The 18,722-nt window shown below is 41.8% G+C and overlaps 1 protein-coding gene and 1 non-coding gene across 8 annotated transcripts in view; both read left to right on the top strand.

Annotated features, from left to right (window-relative positions):
• The window catches only part of AHCYL2 (adenosylhomocysteinase like 2), a 210,643-nt gene that overhangs the window by 170,647 nt on the left and 21,274 nt on the right, over window positions 1–18,722 (top strand). For all 7 annotated transcript variants that reach the window (XM_050782526.1, XM_050782525.1, XM_050782524.1 and 4 more), the window contains 7 exons: window positions 5,811–5,913; window positions 9,161–9,255; window positions 12,280–12,386; window positions 14,225–14,341; window positions 14,967–15,030; window positions 15,509–15,597; window positions 18,597–18,667. In XM_050782526.1, the coding sequence (XP_050638483.1) occupies window positions 5,811–5,913; window positions 9,161–9,255; window positions 12,280–12,386; window positions 14,225–14,341; window positions 14,967–15,030; window positions 15,509–15,597; window positions 18,597–18,667 (646 nt within the window). The remainder of the gene's footprint in view (window positions 1–5,810; window positions 5,914–9,160; window positions 9,256–12,279; window positions 12,387–14,224; window positions 14,342–14,966; window positions 15,031–15,508; window positions 15,598–18,596; window positions 18,668–18,722) is intronic.
• Window positions 14,763–14,824, top strand: LOC126951805 (U7 small nuclear RNA). Its single transcript, XR_007724660.1, has one exon. It is a non-coding gene; the product is annotated as a U7 small nuclear RNA (small nuclear RNA).

Here is an 18,722-nt window from a genome sequence, read left to right as displayed (position 1 = left end):
TGAACTTTCGTTTTGACATTTGAAAATTGTACCAGCTACAGACACAGTTTTTTGTTGAGACACTTTCAGAATATAGAGATTCCTGGTCCTGTCCACTGAATGCCAATAGCACTCTCCTTCCAATTATTGTGGCAACCAAAAATGCCCCCACAATTTTCTAGATCTCCTCTTTTATCACCAGAGATGCAGTGTATATGGAGTTGCTAACCATAATGAGACCACTATAGGGAAATTGGAATATTGAGCAATGGTCTGGAATCTTTTATGGGGATCCATAAGATCTGGGTCATCTGTGTGGCTAGATCAGCTTTCCAAAGATCATGTCTCCCAAAGCACAACACTTATATGGTCACATTCCTGATTCAGAACATTAGAGATTCCTCAAGGTACAGACAGCTACTATTAGCATCTTCACTATGAGACTTTTCTGGGTTATATGTTCTCCGAGGAAAAGAGTACCTTGACTGCCCAAAATTAATATAATAAATTGAAAAGCTATCTATTTTGGAGCTACAGACTAATGAATCAAGACAGAAACACTCTTGAATCTTTTTTGGCCTGCTCAGTCAGCGACATGAGACTTCAGTGTGGTAGCTTAAAATAGTAAGTGCTTCTCTACTGTCTCATGTTGCTGAATTACATCTAGTTTGTTTTTTACCCTTAGGCCCACTGAGCATTACCACCCTTCATGGTTCCTTTTCTATTTTTTTCCTGAATGGATTAATCACAATTAGCTTACCAATTTTAATATTAATTTATTGTTTCCACCCCACATTTTTTTCCTTTAAAAAATAACTACAAAGAAATTTTGCTTTGTTTGCCAACCTAATACTCTTTCACCCTTATCTTAGTTCATTTGGGCTGCTATAACAAAATACCTTAGACTGGGTAATTAATAAACAATAGATATTTATTGTTCACAGTTCTGGAGGCTGGGAAGTCCAAGATCAAGGCATCAGCAGATTCAGTGTCTGGTGAGGGCCTGTTCCTCATAGATGGCGCTTTCTATGTGCCCTCACATGGCCAAAGGGGAAAGCAGGCTTCCTCAGGCCTGTTTTATAAGTACACTAATCACATTTGTGAGGGTAGAACTCTCATGTCTAATCACCTCCCAATCACTTCCATAATCACTTTTTAATACCATCGTCACCTAGGGGGTTAGTTTTTAACATATGACTCTGTGGGGGGAGGACATACATTCAGACCATAGCATTCCCCAAATACCTTAGTGTATATTTTCTACAAACAAGGACATTTTCCTGTACAACCAGTATAACCATCAGAAGTAGAAAATTAACATTGATTCATTATTACCATCTAATCCTTAGATCCCACTGGAGTTTCACTTGTTGTTCTGATAATATTTTTGTAACAAAAGAATCCAGTCCATGGTTATATGTCACATTTAATTGTCATGTCTTTTTAATCTTCATTAGTACAGAATACTTTCTCAATCTTTCTTTGATTTTCATGACCTTGACACTTTTGAAGATTACAGATGAATTGTTTTGTAGAATTTCCTCAATTTGGATTTTTCTGATGCTTCCTCATTATGAGATTCAGGCTATGCATCTATGATGGGAATACAGGGAAGTGATACATCCTGTCAGGTGGCACATGATTTCAGTTTGTCCCAGAACTGATGATGTTCACTTTAATCCCTTGATTGAGATATTGTCTGCCAGGATTTTCCTCTGTAAAAGTTATTTTTCCCAGTTTATAATTAATATGTTTTTTAGACTGGGTGCGATGGCTCACGCCTGTAATCCCAGCACTTTGGGAGGTCAAGGCTGGCAGAGATCACTTGAGTCCAGAAGTTCAAGACTAGCCTAGGCAACATGGCAAAACACCATTTCTACAAAAAAATACAAAAGTTAGCCAGGTGTGGTGGCATGTGCCTGTAGTTCCAGCTATGGGAGGCTGAGGTGGGAGGATTGATTGAGCCCGGAAGGTAGAGATTACAGTGAGCAGTGAGCTGAGATTGCACTGCACTCCAGCCTGGGTGACAGAGTGAGACCCTGTCTCAAAAATAAATAAAAATAGAATTAATATGTTTATGTGAGGTAATACTATGAAACTGTAAATATCTCATTCTTTATCTTTGATTTATTCATTATTTTTATTTGTATGGAATCACTGTTTCCTATTTTATTTAATAAGTTATAATCCATTACTATCATTACTTACTTACATGATCATCTTGTTACCAATTTGACCAGGGAGAGCCTCTTCAGTGTGGCTTCTGTGACTTGTCTTTTGACATGTCGCTTTCATTCTTTGAACACTTCCTTGCTTTTGGTACAAGATCACCTCCGCTTATCTTGAACATTCCATGTCCTACTCTTGGAATCAGCCATTTCTCCCAGAATGCCTGGCTCCTTTTAGTGGATCTGGGCACTAATATGCTGTTTGGTTTTGAAATGTCATTGTTCCCAGATCCTCTTTTTTTCCTCTCCATACATGTAATTGGAGTTCCAGAAGGCAAAAAGGGAAAGAATCCATAGATTCCCATAGATCCCATAGATTTTAAGCACTCTGTTCTGATTTTTTTCTGCCAGTCTTTTTCTTTTTGTATTTCAGTTCAGTAATTTCTTTTTTTGTTGTTGTTTTGTTTTGTTGAGTAGTGTCTCACTGTGTCACCCAGGCTGCAGTGCAATGGTACAGTCATTGCAGGCTCATTGCAGCCTCAAACTCCTGGGCTCAAGCGTTCCTCCTGCCCCAGTCTCCCAAGTAACTGGGACTACAGGCATGTACCATCATGCCTGGCTAATTTTTTTAATTTTATGTAGAAATGAGATCTTGCTGTGATGCCCAGGCTGGTGTCAAACTCCTGGCCTCAAGCGATCTCCTGCCTCAGCCTTTCAAAGTGCTAGGGTTACAGGCATGAGCCACTGTGCCTGGCTCAGTTCAGTAAATTTTATTGGTCTATCTTCAGGTTCACTGATTCTGTCCCTGGATGTGCCCAGTCTGATGATAAACCTGTTGAAGGAACTTTTAATTTGACATTTTTTTTTCTGGCATTTGTATTTGCCTTTTTTTTTAAGACAGAATTTTGCTCCTGTTGCCCAGGCTGGAGTGCAATGGCGCAATCTTGTCTCACCACAACCTCCACCTCCTGGGTTCAAGTGATTCTCCTGCCTCAGCCTCCCGAATAACTGGGATTACAGGCATGTGCCACCAAGCGGCTAATTTTGTATTTTTAGTAGAGATGGGGTTTCTCCATGTTGGTCAGGCTGGTCTCAAACTCCCGACCCCAGGTGATCCACCCACCTCAGCCTCCCAAGGTGCTAGCCTTTACAGGCCTGAGCCACCGCACCGGCCTGTATTTGACTTTTTATAGTTTCCATCTCAGCTGAAATTTTCTGTCTATTCATAGATGTTGTCTGTCTTTCTCAACTAGATCCTTTAACATACACATATTACTCCAGCCTGGGCAACATAGCAAGACCCTAAAAAAGTAAAAATAAATAACATAAACATATTAATCATAGTTATTTTAAAGCTCCTGTGTGATCAAACATTTGGCTCATTTGAGAGCCTGCCTCTATTGTTTACTCATTTCCTGACAGTGTTTTTTTTGTTTTGTTTTGTTTTGTTTTTACTTTTTATATGTCCTGACATTTTTAATTGAGTGGTAGTATATTAGTTTTCATTATAGTCATGAATTGGGCTGGATTTAGAGTTTGTTGTATACCAATAAAGGCTTCAAATTCCTCCAGCAGTGGACTGCTATAACCTTGTAATTTGAGGTTACCAAAGGACATTCCTCAGTATTTCTGCTTTACCCTCAGTTTTCAGCTACTTCTGCACACGTGTGCCACAGAAGTGTCCTCTTTTCAAGTACCTGTCCCATCTGCCATACTAGACTGCTGCTCCTTGTTTCCTGGGGCTAAGCACACGGTGAGGGCAAGTGGGGTTTTTGGATCTCTGGTGCGGTCTCAGTCTTAGGCAGACGTCTGTGAGGGCAGGGTTTTCTCAATATTCCTGCCTCTCCTATCTGTAGCAGCCAAACTTTGCCTTGCATCTGTGGTGGGTCTTGGGCAAGACATATTTTCCTGCCCTCCCTGGAGAGCTAGAGAGGTAGCAGATCCTTACTTTGTATCAGTGAACTGTCCTGGGCCCAAAAGTTTTTCCTGTGCCTCTCCCAGAGGCAGAGAGTTTTTGCTTCTGCCTTCCTCCAGAAACAGTGGATCTTTGCCTGGTCCCTAATAGCAGGCCCACTTCCTGCTCTTCCTATAGCTTGAGGCTTTTGCTTCCTATGAGAGAAGAGTATAGGGAAGTGCCCAGGTTTCATGTCTGTTTCTGAGCACAGCCAATCAGTTCCCTGCCCCAGTCTTTCTTTTGAGCACTGGGTGGAAACCTCTGGAAGACAGCCTGCATGTGAATGGGAAATCTACTTGTGCCTGGAGCTTCAACAAATTCCACATTGACACACTTTCCCACACCCAGCCTTTCCTAATTGTTCAAAAGTTTAGCTGACATTTTCTTATCCTCATCTGCGGCAGCCATTTCTTCCTCACATGCGCTGCCAAAGGTAAAACAGTCTTCCCTCTCTCTTTAAAAGGATGTGTCACTCTTTGGAGGGCAGTTCACTTCGGTGCTTTACGGCCTCAGCTGTGCTTTACGGCCTCAGCTCTTTGATGGGCTCAAGAAGAGTTTGGCTTTGTAGATTACCCAGTTTTGGGGGTTTGTGTGTGTGTGTTTGTTCGTTTTGGTTTTTGTTTTGTTTTGTTTTGAGACGGAGTCTTGCTGTGTCACGCAGGCTAGAGTGCAATAGTGCAATCTCGGCTCACTGCAAGCTCCGCCTCCCAGGTTCACACCATTCTCCTGGCTCAGCCTCCCGAGTAGCTGAGACTACAGGCACCCGCCACCGCGCCTGGCTAATTTTTTTGTGTGTTTTTAGTAGAGACGGGGTTTCACCATGTTAGCCAGGATAGTCTCGATCTCCTGATCTCATGATCTGCCCGCCTCAGCCTCCCAAAGTGTTGGGATTATAGGCGTGAGCCACTGCGCTCGGCCATTTGAGACAGAGCTTTGCTCTTGTTGTCCAGGCTGGAGTGCAGTGGTACAATCTTAGCTCACTGCAACCTCTGTCTCACCGTTTCAAGCCATTGTCCTGCCTCAGCCTCCCAAGTAGCTGGGACTACAGGCGTGCGCCACCATGCCCGGCTAATTTTTCTGTATTTTTAGTAGAGATAGGGTTCACCATGTTGGCCAGGCTGGTCTCGAACTCCTGACCTCAGGTAATGACCCACCTCAGCCTCCCAAAGTGGGATTACAGGCATGAGCCACCATGCCTGGCCATGTGTTTGGTTTTTTGGAGACAGGGTCTCACTCTATTGTCCAGGCTGGAGTTCAGTGGCACAGTCACGACTCACTACAGCCTCCATCTCCCATGCTCAAAGCAGTCCTCCCACCTCAGCCTTCCTAGTAGCTACCCAGCTTTTTCATGTCATTAAGGTGGGAGCTTCTCTTGTAGCTTTGTGTATTCTAAACAGAAGCAGAACTGTAAATCTGTGTTTTTTAAGAAAAGTTTTGGCTCTGAAGTCCTTGATTTATTAAATCTTATGGGGAGGCTTAATTTAAATTGGTAAAAACATAGAGTCAGCTGGAGCCTCCCTCTTCCCATGGCTTCCCCCAATACTTGCCTTCTTCTTAGAATACTGAAGAAGTTCTGTAGAGCCCAATTTGAAAATCACTGGCCTAAGTCATTCCTGTTGTATTTTCTGATTGTAAAATATATAAACTTTATCTCCTTGACTAGTTGTTTGGCCCAGGCTTGCTCATCCCCTGCTTTGTCTTTAATACAGGTACTTATGGAAACTCTAGGTGCTCTGGGGGCCCAGTGCCGATGGGCTGCCTGCAACATCTATTCCACTCTCAATGAAGTGGCTGCTGCTCTAGCAGAAAGTGGTAAGAGCTTGTTCTCTGTGCCTTTGGCTAAAGTAAGTCTCCAAAAAGTTCTGTTGTTTCAGCATAAATCTTTAAAGAAGGTTGACAATAAAAGAACTATCTTGGAAGAAATAGATCTCAATTCTTGATGAATTTACTTTTTCTGGCCTTCGCTTGTCAAATATGATCTAGTTAACTTTGCCATTTTACAGTTGACAAATATCTACCTTTGTCTAATATTCCATTATTAGGTAATGCTTTGTTTTGACTCACTGATTTACTAATAGCAGAGCACTAGTGAACACTACTCATTGAGGTAACATGGATTACAGGAGAAAATGCTTCACCCTTAGTTTTGTGACCCTATTGGTTTTCCAGCAAGTAATTTGCCCTGATTTAATGTTTGGTGTTTCTGCTTCAGGAGTAAAGAGGACTTGACCTGGCAGATTAATATTTGATCACAGCATCCACTAGTAGTTGATGGACAAAAGAAATAGAGAAATTTGGACTTTGCCAGCCTCTTGCCTTTACTCTTTGGCAGTACAGCTCAGCGTTTCATTTGTTCTTTCATTTTAATTTACTTATTTATAAGATTTTATGGCTGTATATATGATAGAAAAATATTTAATACTTTATTAATACAAATAGTAAATGTGTACCCCAGTGAATACGCATTCATTTCTTTTCCTTTTTTTTTTTTTTTTTTTTTTTTTTTTTGAGATGGAGTCTTGCTCTGTCGCCCAGGCTGGAGTGCAGTGGCCGGATCTCAGCTCACTGCAAGCTCTGCCTCCTGGGTTCAGGCCATTCTCCTGTCTCAGCCTCCCGAGTAGCTGGGACTACAGGCACCCGCCACCTCGCCCGGCTAATTTTTTTGTATTTTTTAGTAGAGACGGGGTTTCACCTTGTTAGCCAGGATGGTCTCGATCTCCTGACCTCGTGATCCGCCCATCTCGGCCTCCCAAAGTGCTGGGATTACAGGCTTGAGCCACCGCGCCCGGCCGTTTTCCTTTTTTTTTAAGTAGAGACAGAGTCTTGCTCTGTCACCCAGGCTGGAGTGCAGTAGTACAATAGTGTTTCCCTGCATCCTTCAATTCCTGGGAACAGGTGATCCTCCCACCTCAGTCTTCTGAGTAGCTGGGACTTTAGGCACATGCCACCATGCCCAGCTAACTTAAAAAATTTTTTTGAAGACACAAGGTCTTGCTCTGTTGCTCAGGCTACTCTCAAACAGCCGGCCTCAAGTGATCCTCTCGCCTCATCCTCCCAAAGTGCTGGGATTAGAGGTGTGAGCCACCATGCCCAGCCCAATTTTTTTTATTTCTTAATTTAATTTCTATTTTTAATTTTTATTATTTTATTATTTTTATTTTATTTATTTATTTATTTGAGACAGAGTCTCACTCCGTCGCACAGGCTGGAGTGCAATGGTGTGATCTCAGCTCACTGCAACCTCCGCCTCCCGGGTTCAAGCAACTCCCCTGCCTCAGCCTCCTGAGTAGCTGAGATTACAGGTGCCCTCCACTACACCTGGCTAATTTTTGTATTTTTAGTAGAGACGGGGTTTCACCATGTTAGTCAGGCTGGTCTCGAACTCCTGACCTCAGGTGACCCGCCTGCCTTGGCCTCCCAAAGTGCTGGGGTTACAGGCGTGAGCCACTGTGCCCAGCAACCCCATTTCTTTTTTTTAAACAAATGCTTACTGACCTACTCTAAGAGCTGTAAGGGCAAATGAGGCAATGTCTTTACCCTCAGAATCTTATATTTTGGTGAGGAAATAATACACATATATAAATAATGATACAAGGACATATATGATAAATGCCATGACAGATTATAAATCCATATTCACTACACAAACAAGAGGCTTAGAAAAGTTCAGATTCCCACTTTGGGAGGCCGAGACAGGTGGATCACCTGAGGTCAGGAGTTCAAGAGCAGTATGGCCAACATGGTGAAACTCCGTCTCTACTAAAAGTACAAAAATTAGCCGGGGGTAGTGGAGGGCACCTGTAATCCCAGCTACTCAGAAGGCTGAGGCAGGAGAATCGCTTGAACCCAGGAGGCAGAGGCTGCAGTGAGCCGAGATTGCACCACTGCACTCTAGCCTGGGGGACAGAGCCAGACTCCATCTCAAAAAAAAAAAAAAAAAAAAAGGCCGGGCGCAGTGGCTCACACCTGTAATCCCAGCACTTTAGGAGCCTGAGGCGGGCAGATCATGAGGTCAGGAGTTCGAGACCAGCCTGGCCAATATGGTGAAACCCCGTCTCTACTAAAAATACAAAAATTAGCTGGGCGTGGTGCCACGCACCTGTAGTCCCAGCTACTCAAGAGGCTGAGGCAGGAGAATCACCTGAACCCAGGAGGTGGAGGTTGCAGTGAGCCGAAATGGTGCCATTGCACTCCAGCCTGGGTGTCAGAGCGAGACTCCATCTCAAAAAGAAAAAGAAAAGTTCAGATTCCTTGAGCGCTCATTTCCAGCTGGGTTAATCAGGCTTCGTTAGGAACATGACACTTAACTGGGCTATGAATTATAGTAACGTTTTAGCAAGTGGAAAAACACTTTTTTTTTTTTCTTAATAATAGGGTGGGATGATTAAAGTATAGAAGCAAAAAAAATTAAAGTGTAATTGGGAAATGGTGAGAATGCCAGTTTGAGTGGATCAAGAAGTAACTGTTTCTGGTTTTTCTTTTCCCTCTAGTCACTTTTTTTTTTTTTTTTTTTTTGGAGACAGAGTCTCGCCCTGTCCCCTAGGCTGGAGTGCAATAGCAACGATCTTGGCTCACTGCAACCTCCGACTCCCAGGTTCAAGCCATTCTTCTGCCTCAGCCTCCCCAGTAGCTGAGACGACAGGCGTGCACCACCACACCCAGCTAATTTTTGTATTTTTAGTAGAGACAGGTTTCATCATGTTGGCCAGGCTGGCCTTGAACTCCTGATCTCAGGTGATCCACCCACCTCAGCCTCCCAAAGTGCTGGGATTACAGGAGTGAGCCACTGTGCCTGGCCCCCTCTCGTTACATTTTAAACAGCTGTCATACTTTTGTCCATTCTACTTGTCCTCATTGGGCTAATAAGAGCAGAATGACCATCAAAGACAAAGGAATGGATAAAGGGGCTGAAGGCAATGCCAATCAGTGAAGAATGTCAATCCAAGGATTATAGCAGAATGAGAGAGTTGGAAATTAGGAACCAGAATCTTCTCACTAAAATTTGGCGATCAGCCTCTTTTGGTCTTTAATGGTTTCTCTTTGTTCCTTTTTTTCTCAGGATTTCCTGTTTTTGCCTGGAAGGGAGAGTCAGAAGATGACTTTTGGTGGTGCATTGATAGATGTGTGAATGTGGAGGGCTGGCAGCCAAACATGGTGGGTCAGATTTCTGCTAATACAATTCTGTAGGGGTCAGGAATGGGGATGGGAGGAGGTTATGGCCTGGGAGAGGGTTTCCCAACAAGAAGAAAGGAAAATGGCTTCATTTCTATCTGACGTACCTGGATTTCCAGCAGAACTAGATTCTTATGCTATGGGTACCCCAAGAGTATTGAAGCTCTTATAACCTCAAAGTGCTTTAATTATTGGTTCTAATGTTGGAAGCATTTATATTCATTAGAAACATTAAAGTGCTGCCCAGGATTCACACGTGGCTGGTTAAAAAGCAAGAGTAATGAGTTTCCATTCCCTGCTACTGCCTACTCCCCCACCTTACAACAACCAAAAAACCCAAACAAACCACCCCAGAGCTCTCGAGATGCTTAGCCTTCTCTCTAGAATCCATATACTTGTCATGTGAGTCAGGACTAGAAAAATAAAATAAAAATAATAGAGTTCGTATAATGCATTTATAGTAAACCTGAAGAGCTTCCAAGTTCAAGTTTCTTCTCTTTATATTCGTTCCCCACATTTAAAAAGACAACAAGGCAAAGTTTTGGGGTTGTAATTTTTGCTTCATTTTTATTTTTGTGTTATTCTTTAGATCAAGTCTTGAAGCCTGATAGCACATTAGATTTGCAAAGAGGCAAAAAGCTACACAAAGGGCTGGGTGTGGTGGCGTGTAATGCCAGCACTTTGGGAGCCCAAGGCAGGTAGATTCCTTCAGCCCAGGAGTTCGACACCAGCCTGGGCAACATAGGGAGACACTGTCTCTACAAAAAAATACAAAAATTAGCAGGATGTGTTGGCATGCACCTGTAGTAGTAGTCCCAGCTACTTAGGAGGCTGAGGTGGAAGGATCACTTGAGCCCAGGAGGTAGAGGCTGCAGTGAGCCGAGATAACACCAGTGCAATCCAGCCTGGGTGAGAGAGTGAAACTGTGCCCCCACCCCAAACCCCTCCCCAAAAAGCTACACAAACTATGAGGTGCTCCTATTTTGCAAATAATTCTGCCCCCTTCCCTTGGGGGAGGGGGCAGAAATTAGGGAATGTGCTGACAAAAGAATCCCTGAAGCTCTAATCCAACCATTGCTTGCTGCTGAAGGCTGCAGAGCAGGCCTCACTTGGTGCGTGGCAGAGAAGTAGCTTCTTTCTGAATTCTGTGATCCAGGTCACACTGCACCAGGCTTGTTTGAGGAAGCTGGGTTAGAGCCTTCATATCCTAAAGGGGTGGGGGAGCAGAGTTGACAGTGGCTGTAAGATGAGTCAGCTCATTCCAACAGTTTTAATAGTGACACGAGGGAGTGTGACTGACAGATGCTAAAGCAGATATGCCAGGGAGTTTCTCCTGGGAATAAAACATTGATTTTTAAAGTCAGGAACCCAGGGAGGACATTAGGATTTTACCTGGAGAACATTACAAACTGTAGAACCAGCACAAACTGCTAGGAAGGTTAATAAAGAGAGTAAGACAAGGACAAAAACAGTTGTCAGCCCAGAAAACAAGACCCATACCTCTTTAGATTCTGTCAAGATTTAGTACTTTTCCTTACTTCCCACCCTTGGGAAGATTTCCTGATGACAAGAATTTCCTGCAGTAGATTTACATGGTGAGAATTATGGGCAGAGTTCATTAAGTAAATCTTAGAGGCAGCAACTACCTGTCTGTGTCATATCTTCCTTAAAAGGGAAAAGTGGATGAGAATAGTGAGACTTACAACATAGAGTTTCCAGTTGTTCAATCTCTCTTGTCTCTTATCTTTTCTGTAGAAGGGAAAACTTCATGAGGGATTCCATACATGGAGAATGGGAGAGAGAAACTCAGAAGAGCCTTTTGCTTTCTTGGGGCATCTGTTCTGGGGGTTTCTACTTGTAGTATGGAGCAAGTACAAAAGCTTTGATGAGAGTCCTAACTTGAATTCTGGTTCTCAAGCAATGTTTGAGTGAGGGAGAGAAAATAGGTCAACAGCAAGAGCAAAAGAGAAAAAGAGATCAGGTGGTAGACATGAGGTTGGGGATTTTGTGTACTCTGGGGTCCAGAATAGCAGTTTTGGCACTTACAGCAGAGTTGATAATTGATGAGACTGCAAGATGGGTGCATGTCAGCAGAAGGCAACCCAGTTCTGTGGGACTTTCCAGGAGGATGGGTATAACAATTTGCAGAGTCCTGCTAAACACTTCTGACAGCCTAGCGAAGGACTGAAGTATCATAGCCTCGTGCCTGATAGTGTTCTAAGCTGGTTTTTCTTTATCTTTATAATTCAAAAGCTTTTCTCTGCTGATGAAAGCTCCAGTGGGCACAGCACTGTGTTTATCTTTAATCCCAACCTGAAATAGTGATAGATGAGCTGTTCAGAAGCATGCTTGCACACCTACATGCTGCACGGTTCCCTGGTTATTTTTAATTTGGTTTCTACAGAGTGTGAGGTTGTGCTAGGCAAAACCCTACAGTGCTGCCTGATATTTTGGGTGGGAGAGTGCCTATACTTTGGGAGAAGAAGGTTAATGGAATACAGTTTTATAAGCTATTGTTCTGAGAGGGAGACTTAATTATCTGACCATTTATTGATTGATTTTTCTTTTTTTCTTAAGAGGCTGTGTAAACTGAGGCCTCTTATTTAAACTAAGTCTTGACTGAATATATTTAAAGTCCATTTAGGCTTTCTGAATACCTATAGTAGATTCAAGATCTAGTGGCCTAGATAACCACAAGTTATCAATCCATAAGAAAATCCTCAGTTAGTTGCTGTATATTTTGATGCAGTAGATATATCATAGGGAGGGTTGTTTGGCTGTGCGAATTAAAATTGGCCTTTCTTCTCTCATTGTCTTTTACTTCAATATAATGACTATTTGGCAGATTATTGCATTTACTCTGGCTTTAAGTTACTTTGCATAACCATATGGGAAATTTTAAATATCTGTAAATTGCTAATTAGATTGGGATGCAAGACCCAGAGAAGCACTGAAGCCTTGAGGCTTCAGCAAAGTGAATGATGTTATTGATGCTTACTATTGCAGATCTTGGATGATGGAGGGGATCTTACCCACTGGATTTATAAAAAGTATCCCAACATGTTTAAGAAAATCAAGGGCATAGTAGAGGAGAGTGTTACTGGAGTTCATAGGTAAGATTTGACATGGGCATACCTGGTTTTATGCAGTCTAGACATAAAGTCTTATAAACACATACCTATAAAACACGTGTTAAAAATTGGAGCCTGCTATGAGGTAACAACATTTCAACTTGCTGTGAGGTGATCAGATCTCAGCTTGCTTTGAGGTGACCAGATCTCTCTTGTTTTTTTTTTTTTAATTAACAACACAAATAATGAACCTAAAATAGTGAGAAGGGGGCAGGTGGGAGAACAAGTGAAGTCCTCACGTTTTCTAGTGATTGTAAACAATTACTTCTTGTCCTTTTTGGACACATTTATTCATTCATTCAACAAATATTTATTGAACTTCTACAATGAACGAGGAACTGCTCTAGGTGCTAGGAATCTAGCAGTAGACAAAACAGACAAAAAAACTCTGCCATCTTAGAGCTTACATTCTTACATGGAAAGCAAGGACATATAGGGTTCTGCTTCTCAAATGAGCAATAATTCTCTGAGTAAAATTGGAATTATTTCAGTTCAATTTCTGTGATCATTTCTATGATTTATTTCACCCATAAAGAACTAAAAGGATGAAAAAAAAGTTTTAGGGAAGTAAATTCTGAACCAGCCACCGTCACTGCTTCAATACATTATCATCTTTTTGAATGTACAAAACAGGTCAGGAATTCAAGACTAGCCTGGCCAACATGGTGAAACCCCGTCTCTATTAAATACAAAAATTACCCAAGTGTGGTGGCGCGCACCTGTAGTCCCAGCTACTCAGGAGGCTGTGGCACAAAAATCGCTTGAACCCGGGAGGCAGAGGTTGCAGTGAGCTGAGATCACGCCGCTGCACTCCAGCCAGGGTGACAGAGTGAGGCTCCGTCTCAAAAAAAAAAACAAAAAACAAATTGTGAGTGTATTTGAAAGTTAAAATTGTTACAGTAGATTAGTGGGATTAAGCATGGTTTTTAAAGTAGTACTTAAAGTTACTCCTTTTATAATTAAAAAGATGAGTGAAATTAATACACAGTTTAAGCTGGGCATAGTGGTTCATGCCTGTAACCCAGCACTTTGGGAGGCCAAGATGGGAGGATCACTTGAGTCTAGGAGTTCGAGACCAGCCTGGGCAACACAGTGAGACCCTGTCTCTATTTAAAAAAAGAAAAAATGCTGGAAGGCTGGGTGCAGTGACTCACCCCTGTCAGCGCTTTGGGAGGCTGAGGCAGGCGGATCACCTGAGGTCGGGAGTTTGAGACCAGCCTGACCAACATGGAGAAACCCCATCTCTACTAAAAATACAAAATTAGCTGGGCATGGTGGCAGATGCCTGTAATCCCAGCTACTCAGGAGGCTGAGGCAAGAGAATCGCTTGAACCCAGGAGGCGGAGGTTGCAGTGAACCGAGATCACACCATTGCTCTCCAGCAGGGGCAACAAGAGTGAAACTCCATCTCAAAACAAACAAAACACAAACAGCCAGGTGTAGTCTCATGTACTTGTAGTTCCGGCAGGCAGTGAGACCAGTGCAGATTTAGTGAACATTGTACCCAGTAGGTAATTTTGCAACCTTCAACCCGCTCCCACTCACCCACTTTTTATAGTCTCCAGTGAAGGCCTTAAAATTTAGAGATGGGTCAAGGATTTTCCCCACATGGCTTTTGAATAAAATCTTTATTGTGAAGCTGTATATGCAGGCTCTAGAAAGATATTCTTTGTTTCTCAGTGGCCACCTAATAGGATGAAACTAGTCATGTCTCACGCTCTCATGCCTACCCAATCATCGTGTTTCTGGGGCCTGCTATGAAAGCAATGGTAGATTGTAACGTTCCGATGTTTTTTGTTCTTGGCTTCCCTCATCCTCAGGCTGTACCAACTGTCCAAAGCTGGGAAGCTGTGTGTTCCAGCCATGAATGTCAATGACTCAGTCACCAAACAGAAATTTGACAACCTCTACTGTTGCCGTGAATCAATTCTTGATGGGTATTGTTTATTATCTTTGAGATGAACTTGTGTTGTCAAGTTGAGATTCTAAGTTTTTTGGCTTTGGTTATTTCTGGAAAGGATTCATGTAGCACCTCTGGATAATGTCTCCATTAAGCCAGAGCTTTGTCACCTCGTAAATTAAAATTACATTATTTTTATTTTCTCCTTTGTATCTTTTCTATTTCTAAATATTATATTTTCAAAACATTATCTAATAAATGTATGTTGCTTTTATGTTTAAAAATTACTATGTTATCTACATCTTCTTCCTTTTCTGCACCACTTGCAAGAAAGGGGGAAAAAAAGGAAAAAAACCCTTACATATAGGATTGGTTGGATGGCAGGGAGTGAGAAAATATGTATTTTATTCAACTTTTCTTTCTGGTCATTAGTTTCTCTAGGATAGAAATCAGACTTTCAGTGTTACAGCTCTTTTAGAATTTGTCTAGCAAATTTTCTGGTAAAGACCAGAAAACCCCTTTAAAAAAAAAAAAGAAACCAGACTTTCTTTCAAAATGAAAAACAAACCAACCAAAAAACCCCATGAAAACAAAGAGATTCAATCTAACCTCAAGGCAGAAACGAGAAGATTTTTCTGATTTAATGTGTTTTTTTCCCCTAGACTTAAAAGGACAACAGACATGATGTTTGGTGGAAAGCAAGTGGTAGTCTGTGGCTATGGAGAGGTGACGTTTAACCTTTCATTTATTAGGTGTTTTAAATGGATTTTGTTGAAATATTCTGGAATTTTTTATTTGTATGGACATATGAGTACACTCGTTACCACTTTAGATGAGAAAAAGAACTTCAGAGGCCCTCTGGTTAAAGTAGTCTTTCTTTTTCCCTTTGCATTGCCGCCATTTTTCCTTAAGTTGATTTTCTGACTTGCTCCAGTACCACCGTTTGTGATGTTCTTTTTAGCTTGTGTTTTGATTATGAATCGTGAGTGTGGGTGTTCTTGTGCACATGAATGCGATAAGCAGGAGCCAGGGGTTTGTTTATGAGCTGTATTCAATTATTTGTTCTTCTTGTTTTCCCCAAGTATGAATCTATTCAGTGAAATTCCTCCCAGGGGTGGAAAGAGGGGGTGCACTTTCCCAGAAGCTTTGAGAAATGGTTTTCTCGGTGACTTTCCTTAATATGTGTGCTCTCTCCCCTCTTCAGGTGGGGAAAGGGTGCTGTGCTGCCCTGAAAGCCATGGGCTCCATTGTGTATGTAACTGAAATTGACCCCATCTGTGCCCTGCAAGCCTGGTAAGCCTCTACACTACCATCTCACTTGCAATCTTGGAGCTGTCTCCAAAGAATGGCCTGGTTGATGCCACACTTTATTTTAGAGGAGCCCAGATCCTCAGAGAGGCTGCCACTAACTCTAAGCATCTGCCTTTCAAAAAGGTCAAGGAGCTCTGCTTGGAGAGAGCAGAGACTATCAGAAGTGAAAATTTGGAAATCCTGTGGAGATAGTAACAGGGATTCTGTCAGCCAGAGAACAAGTAGCCCCTTACTTTCTCCATGTGTAATACTTGGCTTTCAAATAATGATCAGAAAAGAAATTGGCAGGCATCAGATGCCTTCTGATGTGTTACACTGAAAATAGTCCTTCTGTGGTATTCCTCCCAAAAATGTATAACCTGAATCTAATTGTGAGGAAACATTAGACCAATCCCAATTAAGGGTAAAATCTACTAACTCTGAGTGAAGGGTATATGAGAATTATTGACACTAGTATTATAATTCTTAAGTTTGAAATGATTCTAAAATTGAAAGTTAAAAAGAAGAATAGTTCTTTTCTTATTATAAAATGTGGGTAATCATACCTACCTCATAGGATTGTGAGAGTTCAGTAAAATAATCATTAACATAGGCTGGGTGTGATGGGTTCATGCCGGTAATCCCAGCACTTTGGGAGGCTGAGGCAGGAGGATTGCCTGCACCCAGGAGTTCGAGACCAGCCTTGGCAACATAGGGAGACCCCATCTCTACAAATAATTTTTTAAAATTAGCTGGGTGTGGTGGTGCATGTCTGTGGTCCCAGCTACTTGGGAGGCTGAAGTAGGAGGATCACCTAAGCCTGGGAGGTTGAGGCTGCAGTGAGTTGTGATTATGCCACTACCCTCCAGCCTGGGTGACCCAGCAAGACCCTGTCTCAAAATAATAATCATTCTATATTATACATTATATAACAAATACATAATTATATAAGGTACAGAGCTGCTGCCACATAATATATGCTCACTAAATGATAGCTGTTATTAAAATTGTCTCTTGCCATCCTCAGCAGGGTGGGAAATACCACTGTTCTTAAAAACTATTGCAGAGTCCAAGTGTCTGTGGCCTAGGGGAACCATCATCCTTCTAATACACTAAGGGTTTATTATAGGAACCTGAACATGTTTTAATACAAATTGTGATACTGTTCAGATTATCCTATAGACCTGAATTGATCACTTACTATACATTAGATACTGTGCTACGTGCTGAGAATGAATAAGATGAATGTATAAATGAGATAAGGTCCGGCTGTTAGAAGCACACAGACAAATAACCACTGTGCAGTGAAGTAAGTGCTGTCATGGAGTTAAACGGCACATGCTTCTGTAGGAGCATAAAGGAGAAATTGCTTACTAAGAAGCAAGGGAGCAGGGTAGAAAGAGATGTCAGCAGAGCAGAGTCTTGACATTTGTTTAGGTGTTTTCTTAGTTTGGAAGTATATTCCAGGTACAGGGAACATGTGTGTTGTCTCCAAGGAAGGAGATAGCATGGCAGATTTAAGAAGCTGGAAATATTTTAATGTAGTTGGCAGATGGGATACATTTGGGGGAGTGGTGCTATCTAAGGTAGCAGTCATGGGAGTCATATGTCAATATAATCACATATTACTGCAAGTATTTGGGTCTTATTCTAATCCTGCCTTATCCTTAAGAATAGGCAGTCTCACTGAAGTATTTTAAGCAAGGAAATGACATGATCCAAATTGCATTTAGGAAAATCACTCTGCAAAATGATTTAGAAAGATGTAAACCTAGAGGCAATGAGATTGTGCCAGGGGTTACTATAGTAATTTAGGCAAGAAGGAGTAAGACCTAAACTTAAGCAAGGCCAGTATGTATTAGAGAAGAGAAGACAGATGAAAGAGACTTTTAAGGAATTAAAGAAAAAGACTCAGCCTGATTTGGTGACAACTTCAATTAGGGAGAGGCAGCAAGGACATTCTTGTTTATATGGCTCATTCAGATGGATGAACAGTGATGCTGTTGATCAAGATAGAAAATATAGAAGAAGAAATAAATGAAGTTGTGAGTGCAGAGAAAATAATAAGTTTATTTTCAAACACAGTAAGTTTGAGATCCTTCTGGGACATTCATGAGGTGCTATCCAGTGGCTAATTTGATCCTTGGCTATGAAGCTTCAGAGAGATCTAAGCTGAAGATACAAATGTAAAAATCAGCCATCTATAAGCAGTCATTTGCAGTCAAGGGAAGAATATGGTTCTCTATACTGAAAGAATAGAGAACAGAATAAAGGCATAACCCTGCAGAGCACCAATATCCAAAGGTTGGCTGAAGTTGAGGAGAGACAATTAAGAGAAGTAAGAGGAAAACCAGGAGAGATGTATCATGGAGTCCAAGGGGTATAGAGTTTTAAGAAGGCAAATAATGTTTAAGGTAGTAGAAGAAATCAAATAATGTAAGAATCTAAGAAGTTGGGCATGGTGGTGTATGCCAACAGTCCTGGCTACTCAAGAGGCTGAGGCAGGAGGATTGCTTGAGGCCAAGAGTTAGAGGCTGTAGTGCACTATGATTTGCCTGTGACTAGCTACTGCACTCCAGCCTGGTCATCATGGTGAGATCCCATTTCTAAAAACAAACAAACAAACAAACAAACAGTTAAGAGTCTAAGAAATCTTGGGTTTGGCCTTCGGGAAATCACTGATGATCTTGGAGAGAGCACTTTCAAGGGGGTAGTTGGTTAAATAGCTAAGTGGCACTTTCTACAGTTTCTGGAAATTCGGTCAGGGAATCTCATGGTAGCCCCTGGCTCCCTATTATCAGGAAGAAATAAGTCTCATGATGCAGAGGAACCTTTTATTTCTGTCTTGTATGAACTAAGGAAATTGTTTGGATTTTTCACTTCTAAGAATAGTTCAGCTATCTCAAGAAATGACAGCAACTTGATATTAGCTTTTGAAGTCCTGTGTTAAAAGGCTCCCCAGCTGCCTGTTTAGGTTAATTGGTCATGCTTTATTTCAACAGTATGGATGGATTTCGACTGGTGAAATTAAATGAGGTCATCCGACAAGTGGACATTGTTATTACCTGTACAGGTATGATAATGACATTTTAAATGGGGTGGCACTTGGGAATGCTTTTATGGAGCAA

The sequence above is a fragment of the Macaca thibetana genome, chromosome 3, assembly GCF_024542745.1.
Source record: "Macaca thibetana thibetana isolate TM-01 chromosome 3, ASM2454274v1, whole genome shotgun sequence".
NCBI classification, from domain to species: domain Eukaryota; kingdom Metazoa; phylum Chordata; class Mammalia; order Primates; family Cercopithecidae; genus Macaca; species Macaca thibetana.
The sequence above is the reverse complement of the archived record's forward strand: the minus strand, read 5'-3'. Positions and strand labels throughout refer to the sequence as shown.